This window comes from Carassius auratus, chromosome 21 (genome assembly GCF_003368295.1).
Source record: "Carassius auratus strain Wakin chromosome 21, ASM336829v1, whole genome shotgun sequence".
NCBI lineage: Eukaryota > Metazoa > Chordata > Actinopteri > Cypriniformes > Cyprinidae > Carassius > Carassius auratus.
Genome location: NC_039263.1, coordinates 16,853,518 through 16,881,212, shown reverse-complemented (window position 1 = coordinate 16,881,212; position 27,695 = coordinate 16,853,518). Strand labels below are relative to the sequence as shown.

At 36.7% G+C, this 27,695-nt stretch overlaps 4 protein-coding genes across 5 annotated transcripts in view; 2 read left to right on the top strand and 2 right to left on the bottom strand.

Moving 5' to 3' along the window:
* Window positions 1-1,544, bottom strand: part of LOC113038736 (relaxin-3 receptor 1-like) — a 1,668-nt gene extending 124 nt beyond the window's left edge. The window contains exon 1 of the mRNA XM_026196369.1: window positions 1-1,544. This exon is cut by the window's left edge and continues 124 nt beyond it. Within this exon, the coding sequence (XP_026052154.1) occupies window positions 1-1,203 (1,203 nt within the window). The 5' untranslated portion in view covers window positions 1,204-1,544.
* The window catches only part of LOC113038752 (mitotic-spindle organizing protein 2), a 1,160,083-nt gene that overhangs the window by 838,184 nt on the left and 294,204 nt on the right, over window positions 1-27,695 (bottom strand). The window lies entirely within an intron of this gene.
* Window positions 9,330-11,678, top strand: LOC113038750 (granzyme K-like). Its single transcript, XM_026196391.1, has 5 exons — window positions 9,330-9,465; window positions 9,572-9,716; window positions 10,725-10,863; window positions 10,957-11,214; window positions 11,315-11,678. The coding sequence occupies exons 1-5, from the start codon at window positions 9,402-9,404 to the stop codon at window positions 11,483-11,485; spliced, it is 777 nt and encodes a 258-aa protein (XP_026052176.1). The 5' UTR covers window positions 9,330-9,401; the 3' UTR covers window positions 11,486-11,678.
* LOC113038715 (ankycorbin-like) overlaps window positions 16,763-27,695 on the top strand; it is a 46,775-nt gene continuing 35,842 nt past the window's right edge. Inside the window, 2 exon segments of the mRNA XM_026196336.1 lie at window positions 16,763-17,012; window positions 17,668-17,739. Of these exon segments, the coding sequence (XP_026052121.1) occupies window positions 17,704-17,739 (36 nt within the window). The 5' untranslated portion in view covers window positions 16,763-17,012; window positions 17,668-17,703.

The following is a 27,695-nucleotide window of genomic DNA, read 5'->3' as shown; positions in this document are numbered from 1 at the left end:
ATACATGACAGCCCCTGGAGGATAAAAAATAAGCGCGGGCTCAGCGGGACTGATCGGAACGAGCGCGGGACCGTGTTCATCTTGCTCGGGCTTCGTGGAGGCGGTAAACGGTCTCATGTTCGTCACAGAAGGCGAAGTGATTTGCCAAAACAGCTTCTTCAACGCTTTTCTGAATTCCCTTCTCATCAAACAATACAGAATGGGATTGAGACAACTGTTTGAATGTGCCAAACACACTGTGACTGGAAAAATGTACACTTGCGTGGTGTAATACTCGTAACTGAAGTGCACTACATTGAGTTTTATTAAGATTCCCCACGCTGTTAACGCCTGGTTCGGCAGCCAGCACAGGAAAAAAGACAGAACGACGATAGTCACAGATTTAGTCACTTTAGATCGCCTCTTAGCGCTGGTGGTGTTCACGTTTTTGTTCGTTATGAAGCGCAGGAGAAGCAGGTAACAGACCGTGATTATTCCGAACGGAATGAGGAACCCCAGAAGTACTTTTTGCGCGTGATATAAACCCAGCCAAAATTGCGCATCCCCACTCCGGTCGGGAAATTTCACCAGGCACAGTTCTTCGTTGGAAACCGTGGCGGTCGTTGAAAATATCGCGTTCGGCAGAGCGGCACCGACCGCTGCAATCCAAATGACTACAGTCATCCACTGCGCGGGAAAACGCAACCGGCGTCTCCTACTTTTTAACGCCGAAGCCACGGAGCAGTATCTCGCGACGCTCATAGCCGTGAGGAAAAACACGCTGGCGTACATGTTCGTAGCCGTGACATAAGAAACTATCTTACACATCGCCTTCCCAAACAGCCAAGTGAAATCCATGGCGTTCTCCACTGCCCAAAAGGGAAGCGTCAACACAAACTGAAAGTCTGTGACCGCCAAACTGGTCACGAAAAAGTTGATAGAAGACTTCTTCCATGCTTGTTTGGACTTCATGAGATACAGGACGAGGATGTTCCCGATTAAACCCAGCGCGCACACAACCGAGTATATGACAGAGATGATGATCCTCAGGACCGCGGATCCGTCTCCCATAAAATCGGGTTTATCCAAATCGGCGAGATCCTGAAAGTCACTCCACGAGATATTAGTCCCGTTCGCCGTGAAGCTCGTGTTGTAATCACTTAACGGCAGACTTCCAGACGCGTAGTCGGTGCTCTCGTCGTGCATCTCAGAAGTCTTCTGCATTGTTCGTTTTTAGAGTATTTTTTCCATCCTGTTAGTGTCACTCATTCCTGAATCTTATCATTTCAACATGCCCCGTCTCCACTGTCTGTCATTGCCATTTTAGCTTTCCGCGGACAAAATCGTCTTTGCGCGCACATTGCAACGGTTGTATTAAAGACCAAGGGGGTCTTTTAATTCTGTTTCAATATATCTGACTATGAGAGGCTGTTCAACCATATTTTAATGATATTTCCCGCACAAATCTGTTGTCCGTGCGTAGCTTCACGCGAACTGACAGCTCGCTGCGTTTTTATAGAGCTAAGTGTCAATGGATTGGATGGCTTGCGCTTTTACGCAGCACAGACTGTGGTGCTCCCCTGTGATGCGGTGCTCTGGATGGTTCAATAGAGTGAAGAAGTGGATAAATTCTACAATTAACATCTTAAAGACTTAAGAACCGATGCACCGTATTGAGTTTGAAGCATTAATTGAGCAGATGAGACGGTGCTGATTGTTATAGGTAATCCACTTAACGCCTGTTAGGTTTTGAATTCAATTGCACAAATTAAAGGAGCAGTTATGTGTGCTGTTTTAAAATAAGTTTAAAAATGATAAAGATCCGTTCTTAAACCTTTCGATTTCTCTCTCTCTCTCTTTCTTTTTATAATAGCTTGTGCTTAAGTGAACACAATTAAAACCACACTGGCATACTTTCAGTGGAGTGTGATAATGAGGGTAGAATTTAGGATATAATTAGGAGAAGGGTAATTTTCATTCTTGTCATAATTTAATACCGTTTCAAAAAAGGTTGTCTCATGTTTTATATACACGGTATAATGAAATTGAAATATTAAAAAAATGTAAGATATGTGTATATAAAGTGCTTTTGTTTTTGAAATGATACATTTTCAGTATGATATTTCTTAATTGAAATGCTGAAAGTTTTCCTGTTTTTACTCAATTTAGTTGCCTTCTGTTTTATATATATATATATATATATATAAGCTTGATGGTTATTTTGCACATAAACTGCTCAAATCTGAGGAAGTGATCTCTGCCCCTCACCAAATCCTCATCATCAGCTTGTGATAAAACAGAACCTGTACAGAACCTGTTTAATGAAGCTTTGCAGTGTGTGTGGGACTTATGATTGGATTTGGTTATATGCATTAAATATGATTGGTATTGGGATTAAACATGTTTACTGTAAAACCCTAAAGTCTACCTCAACATTTTTACATCATAAGACAGAATGAGAGTCAGATTTTTTCCGTAGCTCAAGTTAAATAATGCATTTGAGGCAGCGGAGATATGAAAGTCTAGTTTGTTAATGCTAAACTAAGATGTTCCACTCTTGTCCATTCTTAAATAATGAGACTGGTTTCAAACCGCAGCTTGCCCAGCAAAATAGTTTCTTGGCAACCATGTTACGTCAGGTATTGTGACAACTTCAAAGGTCAGTTTGAATCAGACTCCTCATAACATTGAACAGGCTCAATTTTGCGCTTCTGTGCCGGTGGCATATCTTGGCTTTTCAGTGTGCAGGTGCAAGTGAAGAGTGAGAAGTGCAAGTTCATGGAATTGGATAAAGGAAATTCAATTGGAACTTAGCCCAAAATTAATCATTATGTTTTTTTTTGTTTTTTTTTTTTAGCTAAAGCTATTATTATATTTTTTAATTAGTATTTGGATGCATATATTTGGGTACAGGGCATCTATGGCACACATACTATACAATATAGTTCTGGGAATTCATATTTCTCAAGCAGGTCCTGTAATTAACAGCAAGAAAAACAGTTTGCTTTACTATGAAATAGGTTTACAGGTTTTGGCATACTACCTTGAATCAAGAAACAAAACAAGTGAATATGGAAATAAATTATGACAAATCAGATTCTGAAATTCTCAAAACAATTAAAAATTGGAACAAATCCTCACTTTTAGGGAGTTATTGACTTAAGCCATCCTCAAACATTGCTCTTGGCCAGATTTATCTACAATGTTGAAGTCCAACGATCAATCTTTAATTAAGTCTCCACTGCAGCTGTTTTTTTGTGCCTATATGAATAATTCATCAGATCTCCTCATTGTATACAAACAAGGGAGCATGGATAGCCAAGAGAGGCGCACAGCGTTCTTGTTCCCTCAGAACATTTCCTCCGTCCTTTTGAATGGTTTGTCCTCTTACACTGTCTCAACTCATGTTTTCAAAGCTGAACACAAGCCTGTGTGTTATGTTTGGTGTTCAAACCTAGGTCAGACACTTCAGGTGTGACTGGGAACATTTCCCAATGTCACTCTATACAAGAAAGACCAAAACAAATATCTGCTGCTGAACGTTTCATAAAACATGACAAGCTCAAATGGAGTGAGAAGGAAACTAAATAGAAAAGTATGTTGTGTGTTAATATGACCTTTTGTTTTGCTCAGTATTCAAATGCAATATGTTAATTTGATTATTATTATTTTTTTTTTTTAATTGAGCAGACTTTATTTGCACAGAAAGCTGAGGTAATCATACATAACCAACCAAGCATTTTTTAATGCATAAATTATATGAATTTATGCATAGGATTTCAGACCGTATGTGAAACCAGCTGCTTCCAGGGAAGTTTTGGAACTCAAAAAGTAGACAAAAGGTGCCATCCAACTATTCTTTTTATGTACATGCACATGTACATGTTCTGTGTACATGCACATGTTTAAATATTCTTATGTTATATTTTTGTCATATAGAGTTTTTCAGCCATCTGAATATTCTATCCCCCATTCTACCAAAAAGTCCAAAAAAACCTAGTAGTTCTCAGTTAGGTTTGATTTCATGCATTGTCTTAAGGTGTAATTGACTTTGTTGTTTGCTTCAGGCTGAGTGATGGATGAGTCACAAACTTGTCACAGGTAGCTGCTCCCACTGTGTCATCTACTTTTTCCATTTAGTCAACTGATACACCATTCTGTCATTTTATTTCCCAAAGGAAACCAGTTCCTAGGTGAAGCAAGGGCCTTGGATCTACATTGGTGGAAACACATGAACTCTGGATCTCTAACTGTACTGTTCAACAAGTGACTAAATCAGATGTACTGAAACTCAGACTCACTTGGACATGCCATTTCATTTGTGTTACCTAATCCAATTTCTGACTATAAAAGGTTAGACAGACGTTTATAAAATATAAATGAATTACATTGAAAAAATAACTGTGAAAAGTAAATGTCTATAGTGGTGTTGTGGGAGTTGTTGCTGAATGTCATTGTGATATTCTGTCGATTTAGCAGTACTGTTTTTCATTAACTGAACACAAAACAACTAATTTGCTCTTATTCTTTCCCTATGTTCTGTGTTATTAAAGGGGGTACATTATTTCCACATACTGTACATTATTGTTTCTCCTCTATTCCCTGCCTTTCTGAAACACATTGTTTTTTTACAAGGTTCATCGGTCTGTAAAAACGAGATGTGCTCGGATTGGCCAGGTATCCAGTGCATTGTGATTGACCGAATACCTCAAGTGTCTGATGGAAATGTTACGTACCTTACCATACTGTGAGGCCGTCTCCTGGCACAAAACTCATTATGAACCATGCATTTGTTGCATTCAGTGGGGACATAGTTACTGATTATAATAACTTATACTGTCGTTTTACACGTTGTGTTGCATGGTTACATAAAACCATGTCTGCATTTGTGAGCGGAGAAATGACAAACAACAAGCGCTACTCTACACTGCTTAAAAGTCGTGTTTGAATCATCAGTGGCAAATCTTTTTAACGTACTTAGACTGTGAGCCAGAAGCGCCAGACTGTCCTTGCAAAGTTTGAACCGCCCCAGTTTATAGAAACAGCCAACTGCGTTGTAGGTTAATTTACTGTCACAGGGAACAGTCCTCATCCTCCATAAAATGCGCTGCACACATCTGTATATTTGGGTTAACTTTTCCGGAACAGTGTTGTAAATATAGCTTAACCACTGTTTTCTAGTTGTGTACTCTTTTGGAAAGGCAAACAAAGTAGTTTCGCTTTCACATAAAAATACACAGCGACTCCACAATATGGCAGCGGTGTCAATAGCAAGAATGAAAGTTACGCCTTCTTTCTTTGCGTGAATATTTGGACGGCGTTATGTTAATCTTCCCACACAGTGATGTAGACATGTGAGGGCAGTGGTGGTAAGTAACGAAGTAAAAATACTTTTCTACATTACTTAAGTATTTTTTTCGGGGATCTGTACTTTATTTGACTATGTTTTATTTGCATCTACTTTTACTCCACTACTTTATTAAAGACAAAGTTTACTTTTTACTCTGATACATTTCCCCATGCCCGCTTCAAGTATTTATTACACTGATTTTACAAACCAATCAAAAATTTGGTTTTCTTTTGAAAAAAAAGAATGCGCGACTTCGCAAGTTCTTTGCCAACATACGCTCACGCAGCATTTAGCTCGAAGTGGAAGATGATCGCTAAAATAGGTGATAGTGCAGCTCTTGCTGCCCGCAATGATCCCGAGATTCCCGACAGGGATCACCCATGGCCATATCTGAAGGATATGTTTGAATTCACTGAAGTCAAGGGAGATTCTTATTGCCCGAGATGTCTTCTTTGCCTGCCACGTGTGAATGAAATTTCAGTAGGGCTGTGACGAATGCGAATGTGTGTCATGCTCATCTCATCTGTAATGCTCCTGTAATTAGTAATATATATTTCCAGCACATGCGTTCAGATCAGGGTTGCCAGGTTTTCACAACAAATCCTGACCAGTTGCTTCTCAAAACTAGTCCAAAACTAGCCAAAAACGCGTTTCCAGGGGGTTCCCCGATAAAAATTGCTTCCCGGGGTTAAAATATAAGTTTATCGGAAGGGTTGCCTTGGTAAAAGTCACATTTTAGGGGCTAAATATCAAGTTATTGGGATTGGGGTTTCTTCGACTGGCGGACATGAAAAACAACCACGGATGTGGCAACACTGGTTCAGGTGGAGCGGCATTTACTACACAGAGCCGTAGTCCACCGACAACTAACACAAAATCACTTTTGTGTAGATTGTCAGTGAATCACGGCTCTGTGTAGTATATGCCAACCAGTGTTGCCAAGTCTGTGGTTGTTTTTCATGTCCGCAGGTCTAAACGTGATATTTAGCCCCTAAAATGCGAATTACAACATTTTCATTTTTGGGAGAACTAACTCTTTAAAGAGGTGTTTTTTTCCTCATTGATATTCTGAAACAGTCTTACCTTGTATCTTGCACATCTTCTGTTTAGATGCAGCTATGATGTTATGGAACATGTCTATTGAAAGTTCAACCCCTATACTGCGATTACGTTCTTCATTGTCTCTTTTGATTGTAAATCTAACAAATTCTAAAGTATCTAATCTCATCATTTGTTCAATTAAAACACTGCATATCACTCCCAAAACAACTGATCTGCTTAATTATTGATATTTACAGTTAATTTGAATATTTACTTTTTACTTCCGGTACTTATGTATGTTTTAAATCGGATACTTTTGTACTTTTACTCAAGTGATGTTGAAATGGAGGACGTTATGCACCAAGAGCATTATATGACCCCTTGAAATCTGTGTAAGAAAAAACAACATTTCACTACAAAATATTCTAGACAGGTTTGTATGCATTGATTAGATAGAAATACCAGACATTTAAAGTGGAACACAATAAATGAGCACCTTTGACTTCATTTGTATGGACAAAGATGGATAAAATATTCTTTCGAAAATACTTTTGTGTTCCACAGAAGGAAAAAAAAAAAACGGTGGAGTGGTTTGGAACAACACGAGGATGAGTAAATGAACAGAATTTTCAGTTTTGGATAGACTACAAGTCTCCTGAGCCATGAAATGAAAAGAATTTGTTCTTTGAGAATATCTGTGAGCTGGATAACTGACTCTCTGCTGGCAAACCTTTTACCAAATCACTTTAGGTTCAGTAAATAAACACACAAACATATAAATAAATATCCTGGTGATTTTTGAGAGATCTAGGGGAATAGCTTCATAAGTAATAGCTGTCATGCCAAAAGTATGAATTAGATAAAGCCTCTTGGATTTCAACGTCCTTGATAAATACTCTGTAGGTGCTTGAGCTGTGTAATTATGCCTTCAAGCTCAAGAATTCCTTGATGAAAAAGACACTACACGGATTGCATCAAGGGCGTTTATTTGGAGCTGCCTGTTTATTCAGACTTACTCTGCCAAGGCATGAGCACAGCCAATTTAATCAGCTGAAATGCACAAACCATGGCTGTTTGAGTTGTAGTCTAAAGAGTCTAAAGACTACAGAGCTGCTAAAAATGTGTCCATTCATGCAACTCTGAACCAGAAAACATGCAATATACATATCTCCCATGGATCTTTTAATTACTTTACAAGAAGATCATTGAGAGTAGCTCACAGACATTCATTGGACTAATACTTAATTGTTTTGAACTGAGACTATATGTTATTATTTCTGTCTATTATATAAGTTATATAATTATTTGTAATATTATGTTTGGCCTAAATAGTGCCACAGGAATTAGTTCATTAGAAAATGAAGCATAAAATGTCCCTCACTTTAATGGTAGCATCTGTTCAACACATTTTAGACATCTGTGCAACAAAGTTTAGAAAGGCATTCATTGATTGTTAGATCGTTCAACAACAAAACCACATGGGAATTCCAGGAACATCAAGTTCAAGAAAAACACAGTCACAGATCTTTAAAGAGATTTCCGTGTGGTACAGAATGGTGTGTGTGTGTTGCGGGTGCTAATTAAGATCAATTCTGTTTACTTGAGATTAGAGGTCCATTACTCGGCTCTAATAACCTCTCATCGCTGATGAAACTTTTGGCCGATTTTGAAATCCATCCAATCCGATGATGCCTTTGTAATGGAGGCAATAACTGTTGCCAGCGGTTACGTTATGACAGATGGAAAATGAAGCCCGAATAATGCTGACAGGCCCTGAGGATCTCCTGTCAGTTTGGGGGTTTTAATCCCGCATCTAGCACTGCGTTTGTGTGCTGACAGGAACTGTGCACTTCTTCAGTCTATATTGGATTAAGATTAGAAAAGGTTCTTCTTTGATCCAGGGGAAATCAATTAGTTAGAGCAGTGATGCATGATGCCAATGCTTGTTGTGTAAGTTAAAAAATATTAAAAATATATATTTTTTTAGTTTTTCTTATTAATGTGATCACTATTAATAAATACCTAATATTCTTGCTCTATATTTGTAAACATCAGAGAAAGTAAAATGTTCTCATTTGCAAATATAGTAACTCTTTTTTATAAAAGTGGTTTCATTTTTTTGCTCTATAGATATTTTTTCTTATGTCTTGTTATGAAGCTCAGTAAAAGAGAGTCTTCACACGTTTGTAAGGTGTTTGTGCAGCAGGAGACTGCATTCGTGCTGTTCTGCTTTGAAGCCCCTGCTTCACTTCTGAAGGTGTGAAAAACTGTTAGTCACTTTAGCGACACATCAATCTTTCGGTGAGGGCTACATGTCCCCCAATGAGATTTCTCTTTCAAGACACTTCTGAACACTTGCCACAAAGATCCCCTCTTAGACTCATTTTAATAGAGGAGGAAAGTTTGAGAAATAGTCTGATAAAACTGCAGTGTCCTCTGTTTACTCTAAATGGTACCATAACTGGACTCTTATGTGCGGTCTACAACATTAATAGTGTTGATTACTGCAGAAAACAAAAGCTTGTCCCATATTTGTAAAATACGATCCCTTACTAAGGAAGTCTTTAGGGATAACCGCTGCTGTCCATTGATTGTCCAATAGCATTTTGCATGTAAATTGAGTAATACAATTTATTTTCATTATTAATTTACAGAATGCCACAGATACAGTCAGTAGAGCGTTTTCCACTCACCCTCAGCTTTATATCACTTTTATATTTTAAGGTTCTGCTCTCATATGAACACCATTTAAAGTTATGACAGTATTATAAGGTAATTATTGCAAAATAATTGCATTTCTCTGTTGGTTTGTATTCTTCAAATAGGTAAATGAAACTCTGAACTTGTTAAAATTTGCAAAATCAAATGCATCACATTGTGTGCAAACCCTCCCACACGTGCACTCCTTTTGATGTTGCTCTGACCACAATTTAACCCAATTACATAGGTTTTCTTCTCAGAGCTCTTACATTTGGTGTTGTTGGATGTCTGAGGTAACACATTGACTTTGGCTGAGAAAACAGGCAGCAAGATGGATGTTTGCAGATATTTGATTATGTATTACTTCATGGCATTCACCTTTTTCAAAGTGGCAGGTAATTGTTATTTATCTGTCACAGAGTTTGATTAAAAAGTTCACCAGTCATATTCATCAGTTTGTTTTTGTTGAATCCGTAAACACCTTCTAAATCTCTATTTCAGCTTGCAATGAGGTGTCCATTATTGGAGGCAAAGATGTAAAAAACAAACAACCATGGATGGTGTCTATTCAGAAGAACCAGAAGCATATGTGTGGAGGAATCCTGATTAAAGACCAGTGGGTTTTAACTGCAGCGTGTTGCAAAGAGTAAGGCAGCCACTTTCGGCATATTAATAAACCTGTAATGTATTTATGAAGTATAATATAAGCGGTTACACTTTATTTTGATAGTTCACTTTCTACTCAGTTCAGACATTCTACTAACTAAATTTGCAACATGTCAACTAACTCTCAGAGCATACTGTTAGGTTAGGTTTAGGGTTAGTTAAATAAGTTGATATATACTTGCAGAGATTCATATAGTCAGTGTGTTTAATGTTGTTAGAAGATTTAAAGTGTTAGAAGGTATTAAGCAGACAGTCTGCTAATACTAATGACTGCTAGTTAACATGTGGTTGCAAAGTTACAAGGTAAAGTAATGTAAATTTACAAATAAGTGTGTGTGTGTGTGTGTGTGTGTGTGTGTATATATATATATATATATATATATATATATATATATATATTATATGTTTTATAGTATTAGTATAACATTAGTAATTTTGCACTTTTTCCACTATATATTAAAATATATATATATATATATATATATATATATATATATATATATATATATATATATATATATATATATAAACATTAGTAATTAATATTTATTCTATATTTTATATGCATTCTTTCATTAAAATAATTAGAAAAACTGTTGTTATTTATTCTTATATTTTTTATTTACTTAAATTTGTAATTAATCTTTATTGATCTGTTTATATTTATTTATGTACTATGTGAAGCATAATATATTATTTCAGGAGACAATATGAATATATATAAAAAGAGCATGCAATAGAGATGTCAGCCTCAGCCACCTATTTTTTTCTCTTGAAAGAGCGGTGATGTTCTTGTTTTTTATTTTATTTTTTTATTTTATTTAAGATACATTTATTATTGAATTCATATTTATTTATATGTTGGTTTGCAAATGAACTCAGCTGGGATACCCCCCCCCCTTAATTGTAAGCTCTTGATTTTTTAGCTTAGATATTGCTCAATAAAGTATCTGCACCTGAGCACACTTCATTCGTTTTTCTGTTTCAGAAAAAACATGAAATCTGTGACAGTTCTCATAGGATCTCTGTCTCTGAGTAAAGGCACTCAGCGTGTTGGCATCCTCAGTTACGATTACCCAAAAACCTACAATGAAAGAACTAAACAAGATGACATCATGCTCATTAAGGTAAGGATGAACTGAATGTGGTTGTTGTTTAGACATGATGATCTTATGACTCTTTTCACCGAATGCTTTTGTGCGTTGCCTTTTTTTCTACAGCTAAATAAAAAAGTGAAAGCAAAAACCAAAAAAATCCCTAAAAAGGAAAAAGATGTTCCACCTGGAACAAACTGTGTTGTGACAGGTTGGGGAACTACTAATTCTAATGACATGAATGAACCTTCTGATAAACTGCAAATGTTGGAGGTGTCAGTGATGCGCAGGGAACGGTGCAACATCTACTACAAAGATGATCCTGTGATCACTGAAGACATGCTGTGTGCAGGAGGCAAGCAAGACAATACAGGCACCTGTTGGGTATGTCATATTGTGGTCTGATTTATTGCTGGTTGTAGGCTCTTTGAAATAATCCTTTACCTGTCGAAAGGAAGAAGAACCTTGTGTTCTTTTTTTTCAGGGAGATTCCGGTGGACCTCTGGAATGTAAGAACAATCTAGTTGGAGTGGTATCAGGGTCAAAAGAATGCGGTAATCCGAAGAAACCAACTGTGTACACCTTTCTCTCCAAAAGACACATCCTCTGGATCAATAACATACTGAAAAAGAAATCCAACAGCACAGCCTTTTAAGAAGCTAAACATTTCCAGCATGTAGACTGTTGATTACTTAAGATTGCTGTAACTAAAAGAAAAAAATATGCTTTTTGAATTAAGATTAAACGTATATTCACAAAGCAATACCTGATTATTTTTCACACTTTTTAACATGTAGTAAAATTGAGCAATATGTATCCAATATTGCATTAATAAAAACTTAGTGAAGAATACTTTTCCAGTATGCTTTATTTTTAATGGACCCACTCCTGGTTAAACAAGATGACCTACACTGACTGGTACACATTATATTTCCTTTTTATGGTTTGTTTGTTTTTGTTTTTCTTCCGAAATGTGATAGATTACATTTCAAATACTATACTTAATGAGTGAATTTGTTATTTAATTAGTAATGCTTTCTTTATCTGTCTTCCATTACACTGAACACATTTTATATTAACACCAAAGCACATAGAGTATACTCCCACTGGCTTTTATAAGATTCTTTGTATGAAAACACAATCAGACAATTCCTCGAAATAATTAAGTGTGGGAAACAAGCAGAGGCCTCCTGGTAAGGACATTTAACAAACCCCATACAGAGTCGAGGACAGACAAGCAGACTGGGCTTAAAAGAGCATTCGAACATTTGTAAGATTAAAGATTTTAAAGTCTTGATTTACCTTCAGAGTGTAGTTAATACCAAACAAACTGTTTTTGGTGGTAAACATGATGGGAAAATGAGATTCAATGAGTAATAGGCCTACTGTATTTAATCCAATATATTAGATAATATAGGATAATAAAGGATAAATTGACATTCCCTGCATTTCATGAGTGACAGCTCCCTTACAAAAATTAACCATTTCTACAACAACAACAAAAAAACATGGTTAATATATGTGACGATTTGGGTGGGGCCGAGGGACGTGGGTACGAGCGAGGCCGGTGGAGTGATTGGAGATGAGCGACACCTGCGACACTCACCGGTCTCGAGTCCCACGGAGGAGATGGAGGGATATAAAACAGGAGCGACGACAGTGAAGGACGAGAGAGGACCAGGACTGGGCTTTTAGTTGTGTTTGCTTTTTATTTGTGCGCATCAGTCGTCCGTGAGGGGCTGTTGCGCCGTTTTGTGTTTATTTTTGTAATTAAAGATTCATTTGATCGTCCGCAGGTTCCCGCCTCCTTCTTCCGGATGAATATGAAGGTTTTATTATTAAAATATAGTTAAACCATAGTATCTACAATACAACCATAGTTTTGCTATAGTTTAACCATAAACCATAAAAATGTTTGTTAAAGACAACTTGTTCTGGAAAGCATCTGCTGTGTACAAACATCTGACAGAAGTCTGTAAGATGTCAAATTCATAAACATCTTAAAGACATCTAATAGACTTCTATTTGTCATTTGATAGAAGACTTTATATAAACGTATTGCAGATGAGCAAACACTAAAAAATACGTCTTGCAGATATAAATACAGACATCACATAGACGTCAACATGATGAAGATGTGCATGTATCAGGGTTACTATAAAACCAAGGTTGATTTTCGTAAGGAAGCGTACATTTGATTGTTTCATTTTAAATAACTGTTTCTTATCAGTTATGTACATTAGTATTTTATTATGTTAATGTGTAGGTTATTGCATTATTTTAGCACTAACTATGTGTCGCGGTGTTGTTTGGTATTTGTGTGAATGACTTTGTGCACCATCTTTATTTACCCTATATTTACTTCAACTTGTGGAAATTCGATTCATCATGGCAGGGTTTATTATGGTTTAAAGCTACAAAAAAGACAGGTTGATATGGCCTATGTACTATAATACATAGTATATACTACTATATTTTTATGTTAAAATTTGGCAACCACAGCTACCGTTTTTTTAAATTATTTATTTATTTTTTTTACAGTTTTTTTTACAGTTTATGTCATACCATTAAAGATAGGAAGAAGGGACACGGTTTCAGTAATATCCTTGAGTCCTGGGAATCGCTGAAATCTTCTCGCTGTGGATGTTGAGGTGTAGGGACTTTAATCAGTCTAAGTGGAGACAAAATTTACCAGTCAATGTAATCAGAATATTTTGTGTGCCGTACGCGGAATACGCTCTCAGCCAGGCTAGAGCTCAAAGTGGATAACATTCAAAGGTCTTCCGTCGAAAGCATATGATGCAAGACCCTCTCCAAATCTGCTTTTCGCAGAAGGACGAGAGGAGAGAGAAAATGCCAGAAGACCTGAGTGAAATGGAGAGGCAGTACTACCCCCTCCTGGACAGAAAACTTCAATTAGCAAGCATACACTTGAACTCATTTTAGAGAAGATTCCTCTGAGAGACTATGTGTTTGTTTCTGAGGTGAGACATCTTCTATTTCTTTACATTTTTAATTCCTACAGGAACAACCCTCCAAACATAACCCAAAGCCGAGTGTGTCTAAAGTAATTACTGATTCCCTCATTTGCCTTTCAGAGTTGTTTTGAAATCTTTAAATCTTTCATCACATTTATTTTTTATTTAGTTTTAAACTGGTCAGTGAAGGAGGGATGCAGACCTAGTGCTGGCATATTTTGACATGCTATTAAAATGCTGGATTGCATGTATGTCTGCAATACATTATTTATAATGGGGGGGGGGGGGGTCTGTTTTCTGAAGATGAATATTCATAATTACTGAAATATTTAGTACCACTAACTGCGTGACCAGTATGCATTGTCTATCATTGGAAATCAAGAGCCCACCCTGTTGGGATCTTTCATATTTCAAGCCTGGGAAATTTTTGATGAAAAGCTGAGCTTCATTGTACTTGGTTTGTGACATATAGCTGTTCCGCTACATTGGTAGCTCAGTGGAATCTTTCTGCTGCTTCAGTTATTGAAGTGAGGTGAGGGGCCGTGTCAACTCTAAGCCTCTCTCCAATCCAAACCTTTATTTAGCCACTGTATGAGGGGATAAACCTGAATATTGGCCATGAAGATGAGTGTGGGGGAAGCAGAATAAACAGCCCTCTACAGATTCTTGTTTCAATGAATATTCAGAAACACATGGCTTCGGAAAAGGCTCTAATTATTCTGTACTGTGTGGTCCATTTGGTATATAATTCTAGGCAAGACAGTTGAAATGTTGTCATCTTTGGTTTTCTAGCTAGGCTACAATGGAGAAAAGTACACAGGAAATGGTGCAGCATATGATTGTTTTGAAGAAGTATGTATTTAGAACCCTCTATATTATAATTTGTAGGTTGAATGTCACATTTTCATTTTCAATGTATTATAAAATGTATTCATTATATTTTTTGTTATATTATATTATATTATTTTATATTATATTATATTATATGATACATTTTTGTAGCTTCTGATATATATATATATATATATATATATATATATATATGTTTCATATATGTTCAGAAGTTCAAAGTCTCTGGGTTGATAAGATTTTTGTATTTTGAAAGAAGTCTCTTTTGCTCACAAAGGCTGCATTTATGTGATCAGTAATACAGTAAAACAGCAATATTGTTAAATACTATTACAATTAAAGAAAATCAAAATAATTATATATATTTTGAAATTTAATTTATTTTGGTGATGTCACAGCTGAATTTTTATCATCCATTATTCCAGTCTTCAGTGTCACATGATCTTTACAAAATCATATTAATATGCCGATTTACTGCTGTGCTATTTAATATTTTTAATTTCCATAAATATATATATATATATATATATATATATATATATATATATATATATATATATATATATATATATATATATATATATAATTTTAATTTTTTATTTATTTTTTTTCAAGAGAAAAAGAAACAGTACTTGTGTTGCAAGTGTGGCAACTTGTTTATGAAGCCTGGAGCTGTGTTGCTTTTTTTAAGCTCTTTTCATATTCTCCTCATAACAATTTTTTTATAGGTAACCTAAATAAGTTTCCCTGTGGTTAAAACTTATTGTTGTGTTGATTATTTTTTTGCTTGTGGCAATAGACCACCAAGGCACAGACCCACCACACCAACCTAAAAGACAAGCATGGTATTGGTGTTATTCTTTGCTCTGATGCTGCTGCATAACCACAGATGTGTTACAGCTCTGAAGAAATTACCAGGGCGGACTGCTTGTCAGTCTATTAGTACTGTCAGCGGTTTTTTTTTTTTTTTTACAATGAAAGCCAAAATTACATAATGAAGCATGAATGTGCTTGATGTTACAGCAAGTGATTCTAATATAAGCCTTTATTTGTCCCTAGTGGTTTATTTGGAAAGAAACAGCAAAAACTCTTTCTGTCAGCAGCTGTTTTTCTTCTCCAATGTGAGTCGGTGGGCCACACAGTTCTAGTTGATGCCATATGTGTTGTACTAAATTGTCAAGAGTATAAACGTTCTGAATGAATATGTGATATATTAGTATTGGTAGTCAAATAAGGGTTTAAAGTCGCAGGACGCGTCCACCTCGCGGCGCCCTTCCCCAGCACTGCTGCACCGGATAGTGAGTCAGCGTCGAATCCACACGTTTGGCTTCCGACCCCGAGGACACTTTTATGGTCCCAGTGGAATGTAGGCTATTACATATCGCTCTATATGCATAACCATAAAGATATCTGCTCCCGAGCATTTACTGACAGCAGTAAATGTTTTCCTCAAACAGAATAACACTCTCGTGAACAGTTTATTACAACGATAAAATACATTAAAATAAATTTATTTTAAAGAGTAGCCTATTTTAAAAGAAAACGATATATATATATATATATATATATATATATATATATATATATATATATATATATATATATATATATATATATATATATATATATATATATATATATATATATATATATATATATGCGCGTGTGTGTTATAGTTAAGCCTATATATAGTACACATATTATTATGTAGACTCATTAGATTTTAATTAACTCATAAATTAAAACCCGTACCCGTATTAATGACGTGTTATGTAATGACGTTTGTCAGTATTTCAGTGGAATTAGTTGGCAGTCAATTTATGAAAAATAAATCAGTTGGTTATTGATTAAAATTCTCAGACACACACACACACACACACACACACACACACACTTTTTAACATTTAGGATTATTTTAAAGGAAAAAAAAAACTTTTCTTTTAAAATAATCCTACAGGTATTAAAGTTCCTAACGACTAATGCAGATATAAGGTTAACATTATTGCTTAACATAGTAAAATGCTGTAAGGGGAATAAAAAAAATGTTTCGTGCACTGTAACGTTAAATGTGTATATACAGTCAAGCTCGGTCACGAGGACACATGGATGGTGACGTCACTCGATCTGCCCGGGGAACAATCAGAGGCAGCGCGAGCGCTACTTGAATGGATTGTTGTCGGTGAATAACTTTGCTCCTGGTTTCTCCCCTTTTGCCCGCCGTCCGCATTTTCTCTTTTAATATCTACGAGTCCAAATAGAACTAAATGGTATATGAAGCACTTAACACCATTCGGAAAAGTGTGTTAGCGACAAACCCCTGAGGTCTGTGTGCGCGGCTTAACTTTTGCAAAGTGGGTAAGTGCAGAAATCTAAACACTCTTTTCCCGTATATTTTTCCTTCCAATGTCAAACTATTTCCATTAGAACTCCGCTGAACTTTAGAAGCGAGCGTTTCAGGCTTCACGCTGCCGAACAAAATAGCTGTAATTTCGCTTCAATGTTACATTTACGTGCCAATGTTGTTTACAATCATCATTCCTGTCAGCTATAGTTGAACACAATGTTGCCATTGTTCCTCAGTGAAGCGCGCGGTAAGTCCTGTTTGCTTTTCTTATCTTGTTGGAGTCTTTCTGAACACTCCATCCAAACTTTTGACTTTCCCGTGGAGACTCCTCAGGAAAATCCAAGAATATCAGTGACCCCGGTTTATGTGTATTTATGGAGCTCACAGAGTGTCTGGACTCTTGACATGTGTTTTTTTTTTACAACTTTGAAGTTGCACAAAATGCTCTGACATTGTAAACTTTGCACAGTGACCACACATTAGATTCAGTACTCCTGCCACTGGGGCCACTGTAACTTGATCCACCTCTGTGCTTTGCCTCCAAGAGCTTGGTCCTAGTTTTGCCATTAATAACAGTGCTGACCTGATCCTTAGTTTCCGCCGCATTAAGCGACAGTTTGCTTTGGAGTATGTGTGTATGACTAACTAAAGTTTGATTTTATTCAGGTGTCCTGGGATCTGTTGAAATCTGAATGGACTAATATGAAGAGCCTGAAGGCAAAGTTTAGGAAAAGTGATGTAAGTATTGCTTTTAGCTGTCTTTCTGCAAACTAAATGGTGTTGTATAGGTCTAATACACTTAAATTAAGACTTGTATAAACTGTCCCTCTATGAAGTTAGACAGTAATTGAACAACTTAATAATGTATCACATTTTTAATTCACATTTTCGTTCATTTGGAATTTTAGTTGTAGTTTCATAGTCCGTTTGTATGAATGTTCTAGACTTGGGTGAATGACTCAGAATCAGACATGTCTGCAGCTTTATGATGATGACTGAGTCATAACTGGGAGTATAATTTTAAGGCTGAGAATATATGCACTCCCAAAGAATGAATGACAAAAAATAAATAAAACAAGCCTCAGTGGAGCTTCCTGCCACCAGATGTGATTCAGCAATCATTTCTAAGCCTATAATAGAACTTCATCAGTCTCAGGCTGAAGTATAGGAATGTACTTGAACGAAACATTATTGCTTATAATTGCATGTTTTGGCTTGCCAAATCATTGCCTTTTGGGCTGAGTCAGCGGATAGAGATTACTGTGAAATTCTATGTGATCATCAAACCACAGAACTAAGCTGAGTTTTAAGATACTTTCTGCCAGCACATGGTCACATTGGCATTTTGAACATTCACACGGAATGTTGTTAAGAGCAAGCCTGCCATAGCCACATTCACAGCTCATAATATAATTTTTTCCCTTGTATGGTGTAGAAGACATGCTTAACTGTTTTTATCTTTACTAAAAGGTGGGTGGGTGTTTACTTGCACAACAGTGTTGGTTGCCTAGGAACAAAACTTTGAAATTTTTATATTAAACTTATGGTTTGCATGAACACTAATACAATAACATTGTCGATGCTGTCCGGATTTTAAATGACAACATGACTAACAACGGTTTATTTAATAATGTACTAAATGTTTAAATAAAATGTTGAAAGGTTTTATTAAAGGTAAACCTCACATTCCATCTTTTAAATAAAAGGATTAAGTCAAAATGATAACAGATTGATAAATGATTAGGGCTGTCATGATAACAAATTTTGCTGGACGATAAATTGTTCAAGTAATTATCGCGATAAACTATAATATTGTCGTTCTAAGACCAGTTTCAACTAATATAATGATAATGGCATAATAACGCAGGTACACCTTTTCAGAGATCAATACACTTTTATTTTATTTTATGGCAGATTCAGAGCAAAACATTTCAACATGTTGACTTTGTGTGGCTTAAAATAAATTAATTTTGTATGTTATATTATGTTTATATGTCAGTTAGGGATGCTCATATTGACCGTTTAACCTTAACCAAAAGTAAACATTTTGACCTATGAAGGGGCCGGTCACATCACGTCTTTAAAAAAAAATTTTTTTTTGTCTGTTAATTCAATTTCCTTGTTGTAATGGAGATCGCAGCTGATGGATGCTAAGCAATGACAGACGCCCTTTAGGAGCACAACTGCCCGAGCGCTTTGGAAAGAAGGAGAAAACGATGTGCGGTGTGTGTGAACTCACTGGGCGCATTGACACACACAACTACACACCTACAGACATATTTAGATGAGCAAGCCAAATGAAGCAAGCGAAAAGTAGGCCCATTTTGAGTTTAAATGTCTATAATGCATATAAGCTTATTTTTTACTGATTAATAGGGCATGCAAATTAAGTAAATCTTTGCCAGTCAAAAACTGCACACAGGCTCAATATACTACACAGAGCCTTTGTTAACTGAGAAGATGCGCCAATAAACGCTGAAAATGAACGTGGATTTGCGCATCTTCTCAGTTAACAATGGCTCTATGTAGTAACAGCTGATCTATGTGAAATCACGCACCTGATGGAATTAACTGCTGATTAGAGAACCGGCTTTACTGACGAGATGCGCATAACGATCGGCCGATCGTGATCGCAACCCTATATGATTCATTCGTTCATATATTCATTTGTATAATTTTCTAATCTTAGCTCCATCTATGAAACTTTCATTATAGATATACTCTATTATAATGAAAACTATAAGAAGAAGAACTCCAATAAACCATATATTGCCATAGTCATATGTTTATTAGTCAGGTTGAATCAGTGAAAGCAGTCAAATGTTCTGTTTATTCTGCTGCAGCGATGTCTTCTACGGGGCACATTTGGATTTTCAGCACAAAAGCGCCCACTGGCCTTTGGATGGAGATTTACTGTTGATCATAGAACTGTGCTTCACTGAAAGACAGCATGACAATCACAGCTTCTGTCTAATCCCCATTTATTGCCTTTGCGATTTAATTTTGATGAATTATGCAGCCCTACTCACTAGTCATAATTGTTTTCTATTTAAGTGATTACAATCAGTCACAAGAATAGATAGTCAAGTACACATACAAATATCATGCAATGCAAAAATCACCAGCTCCTGTTTCCATTGTCGCCACAAACCAAGCCCCTTCTCTTTTTATGTGATTTTTGTAATCTTTAAAGTTGTGTCGTATAAAACAGAATGTGACACTGCTAAAATTAGCAATTCCTCCAGGTTTAAAATTTTTGTACCAAGAAGTCACTTTGTGAGGTGTTGGTCTCAAGCAATCAGGTGATATGAATATGCATTTCAGAGATCACCATACTTGAACTTTGCTATGTAGTGAAGTAATTTCACACGGTATTGCATTTCCGGTCTGATGAATTCGCCGTCCATTTCATATGGATTGTATTTTACTTTCAGTTGTATTTTATCATCACTTCTGCTTTGAATCCTGTACACTCACCAATCGAAACTCTTGTTTCAGTTTTTTGCCATACAGGGTGTTTTCTAGAAAAAGAGGTAAATCAAGAACACGAGAAACAAAATATCCTCCTGGTTCTATTTTGGGTTTTGTGTGTCAGTCCAGAACCATACAGGAATTTTCGTGTAAGGCCAGGCTTTCATTCTTGAGCAAAACAGGAGATTAGAACTGCCAGGATAAATACTTTTATAATAGCAGCTGATGGCCAGGGTCTTGTAATATATGTGATGTTACTCAACCAGTGTTTGAAGTCCCATTTGAACAGTCCTGATTTACCCGTAACATATTGCATAAGAAAGAAAGAGTGCGCTATTATTAAATTTGTTGGCATTTGTGGCATGTTTGAGAGAAACATAAAAAGCTTTATCTAGCCTCTTACTCAGGATGGCATTAAGTTTCAGTCTTTATGTGTAAGTTACAAGACATTAAAAACAGCTTGGTGTAGACCAGTTTTATGGGATCTCAGTAGGACAGCGGCTCTATTTGACTTTTTTTATTTGTCATTCACTTGAAAGAATAGACCTTTTGTGTACACAAATCAGTAGCAGACACATTTTGCTATGTTGACATGACGAGAGCTGTCTTTTATCAGCCCGTAGAGTCACACAGGGTCTGCTTAAGTCATTGAGGAAACATTTGGAAAACCTCCACTCCTTCTTGGGATTCTTTTACCATGTAAGAGACTAGATGTTAACTGATGTTTTGCAGGCTGTTGATGTTATAGTCCAGTCTCTTTATTTACCGGCTTGTGTCTTAAGCTTTTTAATAAATTAACAGTTGATATTATGTAATGTAATTAATAGGGTACCTCATTTTCTTATTTGGTCTCATTTAGTTGTAACCCTAATTTAGATGATGCAATGGAAATATTGTATCATGAATTGTTGGATAACATCTAATTGCACATTGTTGTCTGAAAGCACTGTTTAGTGCTTAAAACCAGTTTTTGCAGTATGCTAGAAAATGTTTTGAGCATTTCACTTGTAATTTGCTATCCATTGATGTTATATGGGCTTTTATATATTTACTAGAACACTGATGTTTCTAGTTGTCCTGATTTGTACTTCTTGTTTTTCAGAGGAAGTTGAATGAAATGAATAAAAGGGAAATGGCCTAGAAGATCCTTATTTAGCAGAGCCGTGTCATTTATGCTTTAGATCAGATGAACTTTCAAGCATGATTTTCCAACCCAGTCTCATGAAAAGTAATAGTAATTTGTATGAGGTTGAGGAAGCATAAGAAATCAGGTTGTTCAAAAACGAACAGCTCTGAACCTAAACGGAACAATGAAATTACCAAAGTCTTAAACAGATAGCTCGACCAGTGATGAAAATTGTCATTTTGTGTTTGTATAGCGTTTTCGGTTCATGCTAAATATTTGATAGTCAAGAAAACTGTATTGTTACCATCACATTATTTTGTTTTCAAAGGACGGTTTTATTCTTAATTGTTGATGCAGCATTTAACCTGCTTCAGGTGTGGTCTTGCATCTAATGATCAGGTCTAGATGTTAATGTAAAGCTAAATGTGTTATGAAACCAAATAGATGTTAATTTATTTTTCTCTTCCAAGCCTTGTCCTGTAAAGAAGTAATGACAAGACTCCCAGCAGACTGGATTTATCTCATCTGGAATGTAGTCATGTCCACAGTTCTTAATTAGTGTCCTTACCCCAGCCCTTTTCCACATTAACTGCAACCTTCAACATGATGAAACCCTCAGTGAATCTATCCTGAGCTGTCCAAAGGAGATAAGGACTCATTTTTTACTCTTCACATAAAAGTTTAGTCAACAAAAAACGTGGATTAATAGCATCATAATGTTGTTAATGGAATTTCGCTTTCACCTCAGGTCAGTGCGTCCATTCTGGGAAGAATCTGCAGTGCCCAGTGTCGAGTTAAAGAGTTTGAGGAGGGAGGCAGGGTAGTCTGGCTAGTGATAAGGCTTGCTGTGCTTTGTGGAATTACCTCATCAGTTAGATATGGCTGCCAGGGGATTTAGAAACGGGGTCTCTGCCATGTGAGGGTAAAACACACAACCCTTCATTACATTGTATAACCTCAAATGGCAGAGACGAACGTCTCCTGTGCAATATTTATTTTGTGGGTTGAATCAGAGTCTATGCTATTTCACAGGACCTGTTAAAGTATTTGTAGTGAAAACATGTAGCATCCCTCCCCCCTCAGCGTTTAACTGTATTTGCTCGGCCGTAGCAGACTGTCCAGACGCTAATTCCTTTCTATCCTCTGACACCTTTCATATGCACTGTCGGTCGCTTCTTAATTCAAACCTTAAAGGGAGTGGATCACGGTCTAGGCTGCCCGTGTAATGGTCCCGTGGCCAAAAGTAGGTTGACTTATAAATAGCACCTTCTATTGACATTGCCAGGTGTGTATTAATTTCATATATTTGGTCATGCCAGCCAAACATCGAAATGATAACTAAAAATAACCTCAGTAAAAGTGAGCTTTATTTTGACATGTCTGGTCATTGGGTAGGCAAACAACTGACCCCCATACCTTTTCTGTTTTCAGATCTGCTTTCAATTGACCAATCAAATGTTTACAGCTCTCAGGACCAATCAGATAAACCCCCAGTCGACCAATCAGAGTGAATCTGGTGGTAAAGCGGATGAGAATGGGCACAGCAGGTATCCGCACTAAGAAGATGGTTTCTGTATTAGGACAGACCCAGCTGCCTGGCTCCTAGAGATTAGCAAATCTAGCCCCAACACCCCCCTCCCCTTAACCACAGGCTTTTCCGTTCACGTCCCTTCTGGTCTGCATATTACATCCTCTGGCCTAAAACAGCTATCCCAGACTCTAGTTTTCATTTGCCTTGTTTTCCCTTCATGTAATTGTGGCTTTGATATATTGCAGCCCTGATAGTATAAGATGGTCCGTCTGTATCTCCTTCGTGACTTAAGACATTCGGTGAGCTTTCAAATTGGTTTAATCATGACTCATCTCAGTAACAGTTGTCGGTGGTGAAGTAATGACAGGCTTTCCAGGTTGAGAAATTAGCCATCAGGATGAATCAAACGTGTCTGGCTCTGGACTACTAACTGTTAGTATCATTGCTTTAGGAGGCTCATCCCAGATAAGTCTTAGAGTGTTGATTGCTTGCAACAATGCAATTTATTTCAGCTATGCCCTTTCCTTTTTTTTGGACGTTATCTTAATACAGAAGACTGTGGGTGTTACTTGGTGGAAATAGTAGGGCTGTTAATTTAATGAAATGTATTACCAATCACATTAATTATAAAAATCCAATTAAAATGTTTATGCAATTAAATGGGATGACTGAACAAATTATGTAGGGAAGAGTCTTCCTAGAGGTACCTCCTTCATGTTTTTGCCAGGCCTGATTCTAGTGGCATTACTAGGATGGTTGCTTTATTAGGGAATCAATGTCAAGGAGATAAAAAGACGTACAATTCAAATTAAATTATGGTGGGAGAAATTGTAACCATTGTAATTATGCTACCTTCACCACATAGGCAGAAATCCCAGGGGGATGGGCAGGTTAAAAAACATTTTGAGTCTCCCCTTCCCTTGCCTCACAGTGCTTTGGTCCAAAAGCCTGCTTTGCTCTTTTACATCACCTACACACACACAAGTCTGGTGAGAACAAAGTCAATAGTTGTGGAACTCCAGTACGTAAGGCTGCCAAGGCTTTTTTATTCACTTAAACATTGGGTGAAGTGATTATTTTCTCTTTAATTCAGAGGATGCCAGTGTATTTTTCAATGAGTTAGCAATAGTAATATTACTTGCTTGACAGAAAGGGTTGCCAGGTTTTCACAACAAAACCCACCCAATTGCTACTCAAAACTATCTCAAACTAAGAGGGTTAAAAGTGAAAGAAATAAAATAAACCTGCAAAATTAGGGGGGTTAGACTGTGAAGATTTAGGAAAAAGAAACGATGCCTAAATGTTATTGAATTTGTGGAAATCTGTGACCAACCGGCCAACCAGAACAAAGCTATAGTAGCTGTATTATTATTTGTTTCTATAGATATCTCTCTCATGTCTCTTCGTTGAGTATTCACTGAGTTACAGTTCATTTTAATGGCGCGTTTTTTAAATGAAGATCAGCGCAGACAAAGGCTGCAGACAGCACACCTTTTTTGTTACACAAAGTTTTGTTGTTGTTATGTCTGTATACAAAAAAAGTAGAACCTTTACAGGTTCGATTGATGTATTGCTCTTATCTGTTCGATCAAAACCGAAAGTAATTTAAGTTCTTTTCGGGGTTATCAGGAGAAAATGCCTCATAATGCGTATATGCGTTAATCGACTTCAGAGGGTTAATTCAAGTGAGAAATCATTTTTTGTGTTTGTGTGTGTGTGTCCTTTGCACATCTTGTCATGCCGGTGACTGCGTGGCTGAATAGATGCATTTTGCAGCTTTAAGGTTTAAAATTAATGACACTTTATAATGAATTCAGGATATTTTGACTTTTTTATCGATTGGCAGTCCTTGAAAAAATCTAATCTATTCACTACTTTTTGCAGACAAACCTTACTGATCTCTAACCACTACCAATGCAGACTTTCTGAACTTTCAGTCATCATGCCCTCTAAAGTTTACTTTCTACAACATCTTCCAACCCTTTGTTTGATCTCTTTTCAGAGGCAAATTATCTCTAGAGTTCCTCCAAGAGATTTGGCATGGGATGGAATTCTTTTTCAAGGGATTAAAAACCACATTCCTTCAGTGGATGAGTTTGGTGGAATGTGATAATGAATGCGCAAGGTTATGTACAGAAGGTCTATTTTAAGTCTCGTTTGCAGAACCTCAAACAAGTCATGTGGTTTTTGTCTTTTTAATCCTCATATCTATCCAGACCAATGTAAACTACCCCACATTGTGCAATTGTTTAAGCAGCTGCAGATGTAGTTTAGAAGAAAAGATGCATTGTTTTTTGCAAAAGGTTCATATGGTTGGCATTAGAAAGTACTGGAAGTCATAACTTCAGAATTATTTCCCAGAGCTACAGATACTTGCCCCTCATATTATTTAGGTCTGCTCAAGTTTGGACCTAGACAACATCTCTGGGATTTATTTAGAGGTAAATCCACAGATGAACCCCTTCTATAACAGTTTCTGGCAAGATAGATGCAGTTATTATTAAAATCTCTGAACTTCCATGGTACGTCCACTTCTGAACTTTGTTAAACAAAAGGAGGCATTTGTACACCATGTAATAAAAGTTTCCCACAAAAAGAGATTGTGCTCTTTATGGAAGAGGCGGTTGGTTATATGAGTAGAGTATGCTTTTAGTGAGTTGGGGGTTAGGGGACGGTTCAAAAAACGGGTTTTGAGAACATCTCAATATGTGTGAAAACAAGCTTTAGGGAATAACAGAGTGACTTTAACAGCTGTTGTTTATCTGCACAGACCATTTGCATGAATCTGAACCACGGATTTTCTCTCTTATACATCTCAGCAGTCCTATAGGGATGTCTTTTGTACAGTGAAGCACTGCAAAGATTTGCATTTAGACCATGCTAATGGTAAAGCCCTGAATGGATATCCAGAGCCTTCCTTTTCAACCCCTCAAGCTCTTCCCTGTTCACCGGGGTTTTATCAATGTGCCACATGGCTGAAAGTCTAATAATGAGATTGAGAGGGGAGATTATGTCTTTAGTGTACTTTCACCCTCCTGAACTCGTAAGACTGGCTGAATGGACAAATGTTAAAGCCGTCATATTTAATTCACATCATCTTTCAGATTTCACAGCAAGCAACTTTAATGGTCTTTTTGAAAAGAATACCCGCCCCCCATTAACCAGCAGGGTATTCAGTATTCTGGGAAGTTTGTGTGATAAGTGAGTAAGTGAGTTATAAGTGAAGTGATAAGTGAAGTGACATTCAGCCAAGTATGGTGACCCATACTCAGAATTTGTGCTCTGCATTTAACCCATCCGAAATGCGCACACACAGAGCAGTGAACACACACACACACGCACACACCCGGAGCAGTTGGGGGTTCAATGCCTTGCTCAAGGGCACCTAAGTCGTGGTATTGAAGGTGGAGAGAGAGCTATTCATGCACTACCCCCACCCACAATTCCGTCCGGCCCGAGACTAGAACTCACAACCCTTCGATTGGGAGTCCAACCCTTTAACCATTAGGCCACGACTTCCCCGTGCGTTGGGAATCATATTTTTTAAATAATGCCAAGGTAACACTCATTTTACATATAGCACACAGTGAAAATGACATAAATATGACAGTGGGCAAATGCATAAAGCAAAGCATAATTTGAAATCACGTTTAAAGCATTCAATAAACACGGGCCGACCGTCACACAGAGAACAGGTGATCATGCCGGATAGAAATGCCAGTTTCACAAGATCTCACAGCTCGCAAGGTTTGTGAAATTAAATATTCATTAAAGATTTTTTTAAATGAAATAAATGCGTATTTTCATTAATGCTGATGGCAAACGAGAAAGTATTATAATGTTTGTCTATTACTAATAATATAAAAGCAATCATTATAATACTTTTTGTATACATTAATTCCTTTGTTTAACCATTCTATCTGATTATTAGACAGACTTCTATTTGTATTAGACAGAACTTTTAACAACAACAGTAAACGAGAGAGAGTGCGAGTACTGTGTGCACTCAGGTGCTGCCTTTCTCCACGCCGTCAAAATAAAAGTCCCATCTCAAACACATCGGCCAAGCAGAAAAACTTATCTGCTGCCGATATTTGATAAATGCCAAACATCAACCGCTAAAAAACATATCAAAAGTTATATAGGTGTCTGAATAATTTCTGGTTTGACTGTAATAATCTTTCATAATATTACTATATATATATATATATATATAAACTAATTTCTTAAACTGTTGAACTGACCTAAACTTTCTAAATGGTTGTGATTTTTTTTGCTATCTGGGTGTTAGTGAGGAAAAAGTGTAAAAGTTCAAGTGCTATAAACGGCGCCAAAGAGGAAAGCAATGAAAAATTGCCATATTAACTTTTTATCTTATTACATCAAGCATATGTGGACATTGTAGCTTTTTGCGTTATGTGGTTATCCATCATGTAATAATAATAATAATATAAAAGAGTGATTCTGAGGTTTAAAAATTCTCACACAGGAATGTGCTTTTCCAAGTATTCACCGTGCAGCTCTGAGCTTATCATCTCAGGAATCCAAGAAAGAGAAGTAGTCCAA

What these genes read in the sequence shown, in the direction of transcription:
- LOC113038750 (XM_026196391.1), top strand. Translation starts at nt 9,402, where the DNA reads ATGGATGTTTGCAGATATTTGATTATGTATTACTTCATGGCATTCACC. An exon ending in ATGACATCATGCTCATTAAG is followed by an intron (nt 10,864 to 10,956) that starts GTAAGGATGAAC and finishes TTTTTTCTACAG; the next exon opens with CTAAATAAAAAAGTGAAAGC. An exon ending in ACAATACAGGCACCTGTTGG is followed by an intron (nt 11,215 to 11,314) that starts GTATGTCATATT and finishes CTTTTTTTTCAG; the next exon opens with GGAGATTCCGGTGGACCTCT.